The sequence below is a fragment of the Strix aluco genome, chromosome 34 (genome assembly GCF_031877795.1).
Source record: "Strix aluco isolate bStrAlu1 chromosome 34, bStrAlu1.hap1, whole genome shotgun sequence".
Classification (NCBI taxonomy): Eukaryota; Metazoa; Chordata; class Aves; order Strigiformes; family Strigidae; genus Strix; species Strix aluco.
The window spans coordinates 1031986-1043342 of record NC_133964.1 but is presented as its reverse complement, the minus strand read 5'-3'; the positions used below and the strand labels follow the sequence as shown (position 1 = coordinate 1043342).

Here is an 11357-nt window from a genome sequence, read left to right as displayed (position 1 = left end):
CCTGTGTCCCCTGCTTCTGTCTCCAAGTCATCCTTATTGTCCACTCCCAGCAAGACCCTCCGTGCCAGCCCCACTCACAGGGAAAGAATCCTGTCCCAGAAGCTCCTTAGGCTTCTCCAGTTGCCTTAGTAATAGAGAAACTTACCCCAAGCTGGTGCATTCAGAACTAGGTTTCTCTTGGTTATTCCTTCCCCCCTGGAAACACAGTGCTGCTCCTTTGCTCTTCTACGAGGAAGTACCTGTCCCCAGAGAACCTTTCACCACTGAAATGTTTCCATGTTGAACTGACCTGTCACTCCTACCCTGTCCCCATGCTCTCCACAGGGCCCTGAGCTGGTGGTGCTGCTCTGCAGAGTGAGTGGGCTGTGGTGCCTGCAAGCCATGGGGTGACAGTCCCAGGCAGATCCCTGAGAACTTTCGCCATCTTCAGGGGAACTGGGCACCCACAGGTGAAGGCTTGGCACAGGCCCATTCACTAACAAATCACCCAATGACCTCATCCCATGAGGAACCGAAGCCTCCTCTGGGGGCAATTTCTTCAGCCTGACCTCAGCTTTGGAAGAAGAGCCCAAACTCCAGACATTGAGGAAATCCCCTTTTATTACAGAGATGCCACATGGGAGGCCACCTGTGCCATCGTGCCAGACACACGAGAAGAGACCTCTGGGTCAGACAGGCTGGTTCATGCCTCTGGGGAAGTGGAGTGGATGCAGACATGGACAAACATGGTTATCACAGAGAAAATGCCCAAAGCGCAGGAGGTTCCAGTAATGAATGTGAAATCAGTATTGAAGAGACATGGGCAGGTTAATGGTGGTGAGAAAGAGCTGATTGAATCAGCTTCTTCAATGTCTCTTTAAGCTCCTGGTTCCTCATGCTGTAGATGACGGGGTTCACTGCTGGAGGCACCACCGAGTACAGAAATGAAACAACCATGTCCAGGGATGGGGAGGAGATGGAGGGGGGTTTCACGTGGGCAAACATGCCAGTGCTGATAAAGAGGGAGACGACGGCCACGTGAGGGAGGCACGTGGAAAAGGCTTTGTGCCGTCCCTGCTCAGAGGGGATCCTCAGCACGGCCCTCAAGATCTGCACATAGGACACCACAATGAAAACAAAACATCCAAATGCTAAACAGACACTAACCATGATAAGCCCAACTTCTCTGAGGTAGGAGTGTGAGCAGGAGAGCTTGAGGATCTGGGGGATTTCACAGAAGAAGTGGTTCACAGCATTGCCTTGGCAGAGTGGTAGTGAAAATGTGTTGGCTGTGTGCAGCACAGCATAGAGAAACCCAGTGCCCCAGGCAGCTGCTGCCATGTGGACACAAGCTCTGCTGCCCAGGAGGGTCCCATAGTGCAGGGGTTTGCAGATGGCAACGTAGCGGTCATAGGCCATGATGGTGAGGAGAGAAAACTCTGCTGAGATAAAGAAGAGAAAAAAAAGGACTTGGGCAGCACATCCTGAGTAGGAGATGTCCCTGTTGTCCCAGAGGGAATTGTCCATGGCTTTGGGGAGAGTGGTGGAGATGGAGCCCAGGTCGAGGAGGGAGAGGTTGAGGAGGAAGAAGTACATGGGGGTGTGCAGGTGGTGGTCACAGGCGATGGCGGTGATGATGAGGCCGTTGCCCAGGAGGGCAGCCAGGTAGATGCCCAGGAAGAGCCAGAAGTGCAAGAGCTGCAGCTCCCGTGTGTCTGCAAATGCCAGGAGGAGGAACTCAGTGATGGAGCTGCCGTTGGACATCTGCTGCCTCTGTAAATTAGGGACTGCCCAAGGAGGAAAAGTTAGTGAATGGTTAGGATTGACTTATTTTTGCAAAATTTCCTCCATTTCTCACTGTACCCCCACCCCTCCCAGTCTCTGTCCTTCCAGAAAGACCTTCCTGCAGCTCCCAGGCTGGAGCTCTGATGTTTGCTGGCTGAGGGGGCAGTGGGGAGCAAGGGATTCTGCTGTGGCCTCTGCAGGAGTCAGTCCTGCTGTGCACCAACAGGCAGAGAGGAACCCGCAGTCATCGCTGCTTAACTCCACTCCTGACATCCAAGAGATTTCAGCCTTGTCCCGCCCAGGGCCCCCGGCTGCAGAGCAGAGCTGTGGGGCTTTGCTCTTCTGGCTTTGGCTCCTGTTGCCCTGTCCTACCTGAGGAGTGCGTTCTGAAGGCAGACAGCCTGGACATTGCTGCTGCGCTACAAGTGCTCCATGGAGAGTGCGGGCGTGCAAACGGGCAGAGCCTTAGTGCAGAGTGAGGAGAGCCAGGCTGTCCATCAGACTTGCTCTCAGCTGCCCTGGGCTTGCACCTCTGGAATCTGCAGGAGGCTCACACCCAGCTGTTCCCTTGACAGGAAATTGGATGCTGCTGAGAGCAGAGGAATCCAGTGGAAAACTGCCGTCCCCATTAAATATCTCTGAGATTTTTGACTCCTTGCAGAGGGGGTGTCTGGCAAAAAGATCCAGGTTTATCCCCAGCTCATGGGCAGCATTTCCCAGAGACCCAGAGGCTCGAAGGGGGCTTGGGCACCTTGCTGCCATGAACATATTTGCATGGCAGGACCTGCAGGGCCAGTTGCTGAGCTGCAGCTGAAAGCCCCATCCCCAGAGAGCCTGAAAACAGGAGAAGCAGCAGCAGGGGCAGGTGGAGAACCAAGGAGCAATGGCCCAATGCTTCTGCCAAGGGAGGCAAGGCCAGGGAGGGACAGATGGGCACTGGGGAGAGTCTCCTCTGCTGCAGCTCTGGATGCACAGGAGGCAGCTCCTGCCCTGGATCCTGTGGCCTGGAGGGCAGAGGCTCTGCTTGGTGGGGGAGAAGAACAGAGGGGATTATTATGTAAACAGCACTTTCACTGAAGGTCTAATAGGGAGTTGCACAAATACCACCCCCCACCCTGAACCTTTGCTGTCAGCCTAGTTCTTTCACTCCCTGTGAAAGATGGCTCCGATGCCTGGAGCTGTCCGTGCCTGGAGCTATTTCTCTTTCCCCTTATCTCCTCCCTGTCAATGGTCACAGCCCCCATCCCACCCACTGTGTCCTCAGCTCTGCCCTGCAGACCCCTCCTGGCAGCAGGACCATGCCCAGGGACATCTCTGTGTGTTCAGGGGCTCAGGAGAGGCTCAGACATCTGCACACAAGAAATGGGGTCTTAGAGCCTGCTACAGAAAGGAGAAATAGATTACCATCTCCCACTGCCCACCCAGCAAAACAGGAGGACACTTACTGTGTTGTGAAGATTTCTCCTCCAGTGAGCTCTCAGCATCCTGCCACTGCCGTCTGCCTTTCCCCTCTCTGTGCCCGGCTCCTCTGCCCTCGGTGCCTGCAGGCAGTGCCCTCAGCCCTGCTGCGCTTTGCAGAGGAGCTGCTCCTGGGCAGAGCTGTCTCTCTGCAGCGCTGACCACCTGCCCTGAGCTCCCTCCGTCCCAGGAGCCCGGCCCAGCTCTGCAGCACAGGACCAGCCCAAGATATTTTAATGACCCCTCAGGTGGGTTTGGTGCTGAGTCCATGAAACCCAGACACTCAGAAGCTGCTGAGAAACCTCTGAGGAAGTCAAAGTTATATTCAAACTGCAAAGTTTCTTGTGGCTTTAATGGGTCCCACTGAGGGACACTGTTGACAAAGCCTCTCCAGGCTCCACTTAGAGCAGAAATGTGGAGGCAGTGATGGCAGGTAGGGAAAAGCAAAGGAAAGGTGGCTCTGATGCTGAGGAAACCTGCATGTGTTTGATGAAGCCAAAGGGCCAAGCCCTGACCCCATTAACCAAAGGGCCAAGCCGTGACCCCCAGCCCCTGGGAAGGGAGATCCTGTCCCTCACCCATTGCTCAGGGCTCTTCCTGGGGCAGTGGGCGATGGAGATGTGCACCTGCCAGGCTCCTGAGTAGGGACAAGGGGGCAATGAGGCCCCAGTGCTGCAGGAGACTGTGCCTCCTCATAGGCATCAGTGGCAGAAACACCAGCCATGGCCAAAATAAGGAAGAGGTTGGCTTGGTTGGGGGCTTTCAGCTTTTCCACAACCCTCTGTCATCTCCACCAAAGTCTCTTCTATTGTGATACTGTCTCACCTTGTCCTTACCTGAGAATATTCTTTCCTTTACTGATACTTGTCATCCTCCCTGGTTCTCCCTTTGAAATAAGACTTGATCTGATCCAGTCTCTCTCTGGGTGATGAATTTCACTGTAGCGCCACCTTTGGCGTGATTTTTTTTTTTTTTTTTCTTTTGTCCAGTCTGGGCCAACCCAGCTGCACTAACTTGCATTATTTCTTTCTCATCCTCTATCTTAGTAAAAAGAAAAACTCCATCATCTCTGAAATCACCCCTCAGCCACTCTCAGGCTACTCCTATAGTGCCTGAGCCTCCACACCACTGAATGAAACAAGTCTAGGCCCCTCAGCCACCCCACAGAGGTCATGGGCACTAGGTCCCGAACCCCACCTTAACAGACCTTCACTCAACACTCTCCAGGTCGTCCCTACTTCTCCAAAATGGGGAGCCATACCCTGGGACACACCCAGTGCTGAGTGGAGGGGGATGGTAACTCAGGGTGTCTGGGTGGCCCACACTCCTCCTAATGCAGCCCCGTAGGCAGCTGCCCTTGTTCACCGTGTCCATCCTCTCCTGTCTCGTAGGGCATCCCTTGCAGTGCCCAGGCCCTTCTCCTCAGAGTTGCTGCTCAGCGAGCCCAGTCCCAGCCTGTCCTGATGCCCCCCACCCATGCAGGCCTGGACACTTCTCCCTGTAAAAATTCAAGTGACTTCCATTTGCCCAATCCCAGAGTTTCTCAAGGTCCTCACGGACTGAAGCTCCATTTGGTCAGATTTTCATGTTTGCGTGCTGCTGGCTCACCCTGATTGGGGTGTCTCTCACAGGAGAACAGCATGAGGAGTGGCAGACACCTACAAATCCCCCCTCCTGGAGAAACTGTGGGGTCTTGGGGGTCTGGTACTGATAAGGCCATGGGGCTGGACCCAGAGCGGAAGTTGCCCTTTTTGGAAGAGAGCAGCAGGAATGTGTGGAGCTCTGCCAGGAATGGATGAGAGAGTTGTCATGGGCAACACTGTTATAAAAAGCACTAGATTTAAATGTAGTAGAAATAGAATGTTAGAATGTTGTTTGATGCGAAACTCAATCACAGAAACTAGATGAGCTTTAGGAACCATGTGTGATGGTTAAAATATTTGGTTAGGTCTTATGTAACTAAGGAAACTTGTTATGCTCCAACAATGCTGCTTGAAATCCCCTTACCTTCACTATCCTGATTTAGGGATCAAGAAATCAAATGAATAAATGTGATTAATGACAGTAATGAAGATAGATATTGATAAATATATATATAAAATCAAATCAGACTGATCAATACAGTAAAATAAAAGCTCTTCATAAAAAATTGTTAAAGTAAAAATTGTGATTTAATCATCTTCTATATGTAGTAGTTAGTGGAAAATTTAAATTATGAAATAGTTGTAATTGGTTAACTCAGTGTTAAGAAGAGAAGAGAAAAATAAATCTTACTGGCAGGTACTGGCTCAGGTGACCTGCAAGAAGAAAGAATTGTTCTGGACAGAACTGGTACGAGTTAAGCAAGAAGATGGGAATTAGCCAAGTAGAAATCGAGCATGTGCAAGGAAAAGGGTCAACCAGCGAGCACCGTGATGACTATCAGAGACCACCAGAGGGCCCCTGAAGACCATCTAAGATCTTAAGTGTGCATGCAAGAAGGACATTTACATATATTAATGAGTTCCAGGAAAAGTGTTGAATATGTTAATAATTTCTCAGGATAATGTTGAATACGAATGATTGGCTACTATATAAGTTTTTACTTTGGAGACGATCGGCACGCACACTTCAGGAGGAGCTCTCCCCTGTGTGCTCCGTACTGAAATAAAGAGTGCTGCTTTCTGAAACTCACATTGAGTCTTAGAGGGTTTTCTCATACCAGCTTTATGGCAACAACACTGTGGTGGGTGGCTGTCTGCTGTAGACCCCCTGATGAGGAAGAGGAAGTAGATGAAGAAGCTTCATTCAACTGGAACAAGCCCTGGTCCTCATAGCACACTAAAATTATCCCAGTATTTGCTGAAAGGGCAACATAGCAAAGTGAAAGTCATCCAGGAGGTTTTGGAGTTAATTGACAACATCTCCCAGACAAGGGTGACTGAGGAGGCAGTGAGGGGAGGTGTCCTGCAGGAAATCATAGCTAGAAACAACGAGGAGCTGGTCAGGGATGTAACAGTCAGGTGTGAGAAAGTAGAGCTGAGGCTCCTGAGAGAAGGGAAGAAGGCAAAGAGCAGGACTTCTGCGGGAGATAAGGTCATGCACACAATCAACGTGATCCAGCAATGCTGATTTTATTGTAGTGAAGCAAGCCTTTTATAGTGTTGGTGAGAATCACATGATATGATCACATGGTATAATTCTTTCTGATTGGACAGTTAGCTTTGCACATGCGCCTTAAGCTCTCTTCTGATTGGATGAAAACTGCCACATCGACATTGTACAAACTTCCTTCTCCGCCCAAACCCACACCCTGAAGTTGTTTATCTTCCTGGGTTCTTCCTCATTCTTTCAGGGTCATTTCCTAGTCACATCCTTGCCGAAGCTGAGACTTTACCAGCCTTGCTCATATGCAGGATTGCTCACATGCCCATTTCCTCACAGGAAATCCTTTAGAATCCCCGCAGATCCCTCTTTTTGTTTTTGAGCAATCCAAACTCCTTGCAAGCTTTTCTGCAGCGATTGTCTAATACAAGAAATTAAGCACGGCAAAATAATAGCAAGCACAATAATCACAATAATTACAATGATTACTCCTTTTAACAATTCTTTGCTCATGATAAGTTGACCTTGCCAAAAGGTTGTGGTGTTGGTGCCAGGCTGGGTAATTTGAGCAATGGCATTGGCCTGTGAAAATTTCATTTTTGTCCATCTATCATCTGACACAAACCCAATGAATTCTTGTGGGTCAAAGTAAGGGATTCTCAATAAACATGTTCTGAATGGGTCCGACGGAGTAGCCATCAAATGGCAGAAGGATTCTTGACCTCTCTCTTTAGCTATAGTTGCCCCTATATTCGGTCGGGGAAACACTACTTTTGCTGGATGAGCATTAATCACTGTCGGAACCATCACAAGGCTTAGAATCACAAACTTGATCTCCTTTCCAAGGCCGCACCCAGCGAGATGGAGCCCATCTAGTGCCGGTATCTGTAATAACGCAGGCATAGTCTCAACCCGTCACTGTTAGTTCCACAGGTCCTTTCCACTCTCCTATAGCAACATCTTTGTACTGAGCAAAAGCACCATCTCCACACCGGCTTATACCGGATTTCAGACCCATACTATGTATTACTACTGGTGGTTCCTCCCTGTCACCTGTGAGCCATAAGTAATTTAACACATACACCACTTTTGCAAGTCATTCTGCAGCAGCCAAGACCTCTCCCCCTTTTTGTTTTTGCAAAAGCGCTTTTAAAGTTTTGATGCGCTCTCTCCATGATGGCTTGCCCTGTGGGGGAATGTGGTATAGCTGTGATGTGACGTATACCCCAGAGTTGACAAAAAAGAATAAATTTTTGAGAGGTATAGGCTGGTCCATTATTAGTTTCACGGGTCAATTGAACTAATTTCCCATATTCCCTGGCTCATTCCGCCCTACCGTGACGGTAACTTGTCACAGCTTAGTGCTTTTTCACAGCTCAGTGTTACAGCTGTCTGCTGTTTTTGCCCGCTACCTTGGCACAACTCAGCAGTTTCTTATCTATCTTCCAAGGCCTGTTCTTCATCAACCCTAGCTATTGCTCAGAGGCTGTGTAAGGCTGACAGGCCAATGCCTCCCACATCTCCCCTTTCTTTGTTTTGCAGCTGCACCTGCAAGACTTATTTCAAGACTTTATCAATTAAGGGTTAGGCAAACTCCAAAAATACAACATACTTAAAACAGTTTCACAGAATGCTAGAAACAATACAGTGGTTACAGTTACTAGTTAAAAAGAGTAGGCTAATTTCAGTACCCATAATTAGGGGATATGACTAAATACTACAAAAGTAAACAGTAAGGAAAATACGAAATAGCACACTTACTTAATGGGTACTAACATTCAGATCCGCAATTGCTGGGGAACCCTGGATGCAGCGAGAATTTAGAGTGCCCTTCCTCGCAAACCGGAAATCCTACGCGATGCGTCCATCCGTACATGAGGCATCCAACATTGCTGCAAGCAGGTCCAGCCTCTAAATCAACAGGCCAAAATAACTGGCAATTTTCTTTGAGTGGAAACATCTGATCTCATCCTCCTGTTGGGTTCCACCCAGAGCCTGGCCACCACTCAAGGGGGAAAACCAAGGGAGTTTCTAATAAGGTTAAACACTTGAGTTCTTAATATTGCTAAACAAAGGAAGTTGAATACACACATTCTTATAGCATTTCATCCTTATTAATAACTACATTTTGTCGAAGCTACATCTTTCCTAGTGACTAGTAAGCCTATATATTTCATTAAGGAGTTGCAATTACTGTCAGCGTTTTGTCTTAAAAGAGTTGGCAACCGTAGTGTGATTGAGGACAGAGATGGTGTATTTGGTCCTATTGCAGCAGCAAGCATTACCCATCCATTCTGCTTAAATGATCAGTCGAAGAGACCGCAAACTGTCGGCATAGGGGCATCCACAGCACCCACAGCCGGCTCCTGAGTGTCCACCAAAAGCTGCCTCTCATGTCTCAGGTGTGGTCGCACACACCTTGCCGGTAACCACCGGGGACCGTGACCTGTGGAGACACAAGCATAACCTCTTCCCCAGGTTATTAAAGGATCTGGTCCTTCCCAGTTACCACTCTCCAGGGTTTTTGCTAACACTTGAGCCTTGCCCTGGACTTCTTGTTGATGTGGTATCTGCGACGAGAAGTGACGCAATATTGGTGGCACCTGTGAGACAGGGGAAATGTTTAAAAAGTTCATGACATATAATGCCTTATTTAGCCTTTCCTTAGGTGTAGATTGATACCCTCCATCTCCCCCTTTTTGTTGTTGTAATAGATGCTTTAGCGTGCCATGCGTACGCTCCACAGTGGCCTGTCCGGTCGGTGAGTGGGGAATGCTGGGCAATGCTTGACTCCCCGCTGTATGGCAGGACGCAGACACTGCTCCAGAAAAGGTATCAACAGACACAGGTACATATTTTAACATTCCAAATGCAGCGAAGTGAGTGATGTCAGATTGCCATAATTCTGAGGAGGCGAGTCCCCGAGGGTTGACACCACTGGCTGTTGAAGAGAGGGAGTCCTCTGGTATTCAGGGCAAGTCGCGATTTTGTCTTTACCTGATGCCTTGATAAAGAAAACTGGTTTTGTATGGCTGGGCACACATTGCGATGCTTGTGTTTCTGAGATGGCGTTAGCTACACGGTGGAGATCTTGTCTCGCTTTCTCTGTAAGTACTCCGGGTGATGTCAGTGAAGGATCTCCTCGCAAAATATCAAACAAGCTATGCAGATCATCATTAGTTAGGCCCAACAATGGCCGTATCCAATTTATGGCTCCCAACAGTTTCTGTAAATCATTTAAAGTCTTAACATCAGTTTTAAGTTCAACCTGTTGTGGGACAATGGTCTGTTCACAAATTCTCCACCCCAGGTACTGCCAGGGTGATGATCTCTGTACCTTTTCAGGCGCTATTTGCAACCCCATTTGAGATACTGAGTCTTTGGTTAAAGCAAGAGCCTTTTCCATCATCTCCTGTGTTTCTGCTGCTATAAGGATGTCATCCATATAATGATCTATAACAGCCTGGGGGACTTGTGTTCTAACAGGGCTCAAAGCCTTTGCAACAAACCACTGACACATCGTGGGGCTGTTTTTCATGCCTTGTGGTAAAACAACCCAGTGGTACCGTCTTGCAGGTTCACTGACATTAATACTGGGAACAGAGAAGGCAAATTTAGGTGCATCATCTGGATGCAAGGGAATGGTAAATACCAATCCTTCAGATCAATTATTACAAGATGCCAGTTTTGGGGAATCCTTGTTGGGGAGGATATTCCTGGCTGTAACGTACCCATATCCTCCATGGCATCATTAATGTGTCGGAGATCATGTAAAAGTCACCATTTACCACTTTTCTTTAAAATAACAAACACCGAGGTGTTCCAAGGACTGGTGGTAGGTATGAGATGTCCTGCACTTAACTGTTCCTGAACTAAATCATTAAGGTGGCACAACTTTTCCCTTGGCAAGGGCCACTGACCCACCTACACGGGTGATTCTGTTTTCCAGGTTAGTTTCAGGGTGGGTTTAGGGGTGGGTTGTGCTGCAGTGGCGATTAAGACAAATTTGATCCAATTTGAGTTCCCCATTGAGTCACGACCCCATGATGTAATAGGGGTTTCCAATATAAATGCATGAATATTTGCTACCCAGTTTTCTGGGCTCCTTACATGAATGAGATCTTTGCTTTGAAACGTTACAGCATGACCACCAACCCCGAAAAGCACTCGAGTTACCCGAGCTAACGGCCAATCTGCTCACAGATATTACGGTCACATCCACGCCAGTATCTAAAATGCCTGTCAGTGCAACAGATTCTTCTGCTTTGGTCAGGGTACGTTTTACCAGAGGTCGACCTTGTGTCTGAGCCCAAAATATTTGAGGAGTACCTGCTGATCCAAATCCTGAGTCACCCCGGCTTCTCGGCATACTATTAGGGGGAACCGCAGTAAAATAAACAAGCTAAGCAATTTTTGACCCTTTTGTTACTGAACACAGGGGTGCAGGGGTCCAGGCCATAATTCTGATTTTCCCTTCATAATTGGCATTTATGAGCTCTGGTAAAACGAACAACCCCTGTAAGCTTGTAGATGATCTTCCCAGTAATAATGCACTTTTTTTTCCTTTTTTTTTTTCTTTATTTTTTTCTTTTTTTTTTTCATATCCCAACAGTCTATATACTCCTGTTGGTATCAAGGATACCGTGGTATCTAATAATGTTACTGACTCGGAGGCTGCTAGGTTCACACCTGATCAGTATCGACTAAATTATTATAAACCACCACTGATTGCAATATTTGATTAGTGTCTTTTTATTCACACTTGCGCCTGGAGGTCCCCCTATCTTCTTCCAGTGTTTTAAAATACAGCCTAGGGGACTCTCTTTGACTATTCCCCCACTCTGGTCACTTCCCATCTCATCTACTTTACCTTAAAATGCTACCCAAGTAAGCTGACAATACCCCCTCAGGCAGATGGTACAAGGGTGCACTCTCCCCACAGAGTATGCACCTAAATTCAAGACAACAATGAACACAGAATTACTGCCTCCCGCTGGAGGAGATATTTCACCTGTGACACTTCAAACACTGAGCCCGAACAAACAGGCAGC

The 11357-nt window shown here is 48.2% G+C and overlaps 1 protein-coding gene across 1 annotated transcript; it reads right to left on the bottom strand.

Moving 5' to 3' along the window:
- Positions 1 to 807: 807 nt before the first annotated feature.
- LOC141917167 (olfactory receptor 14A16-like) lies at positions 808 to 10116 on the bottom strand. The gene is made up of 2 exons (XM_074810251.1): positions 10098 to 10116; positions 808 to 1805 (listed from the first exon to the last, which is right to left on the bottom strand). Exon 2 carries the CDS (start codon positions 1741 to 1743, stop codon positions 808 to 810), a length of 936 nt encoding a protein of 311 aa, XP_074666352.1. The 5' UTR covers positions 1744 to 1805; positions 10098 to 10116.
- Between the last annotated feature and the right edge of the window lie 1241 nt (positions 10117 to 11357).

What these genes read in the sequence shown, in the direction of transcription:
- LOC141917167 (XM_074810251.1), bottom strand. Translation starts at nt 1,743, where the DNA reads ATGTCCAACGGCAGCTCCATCACTGAGTTCCTCCTCCTGGCATTTGCA.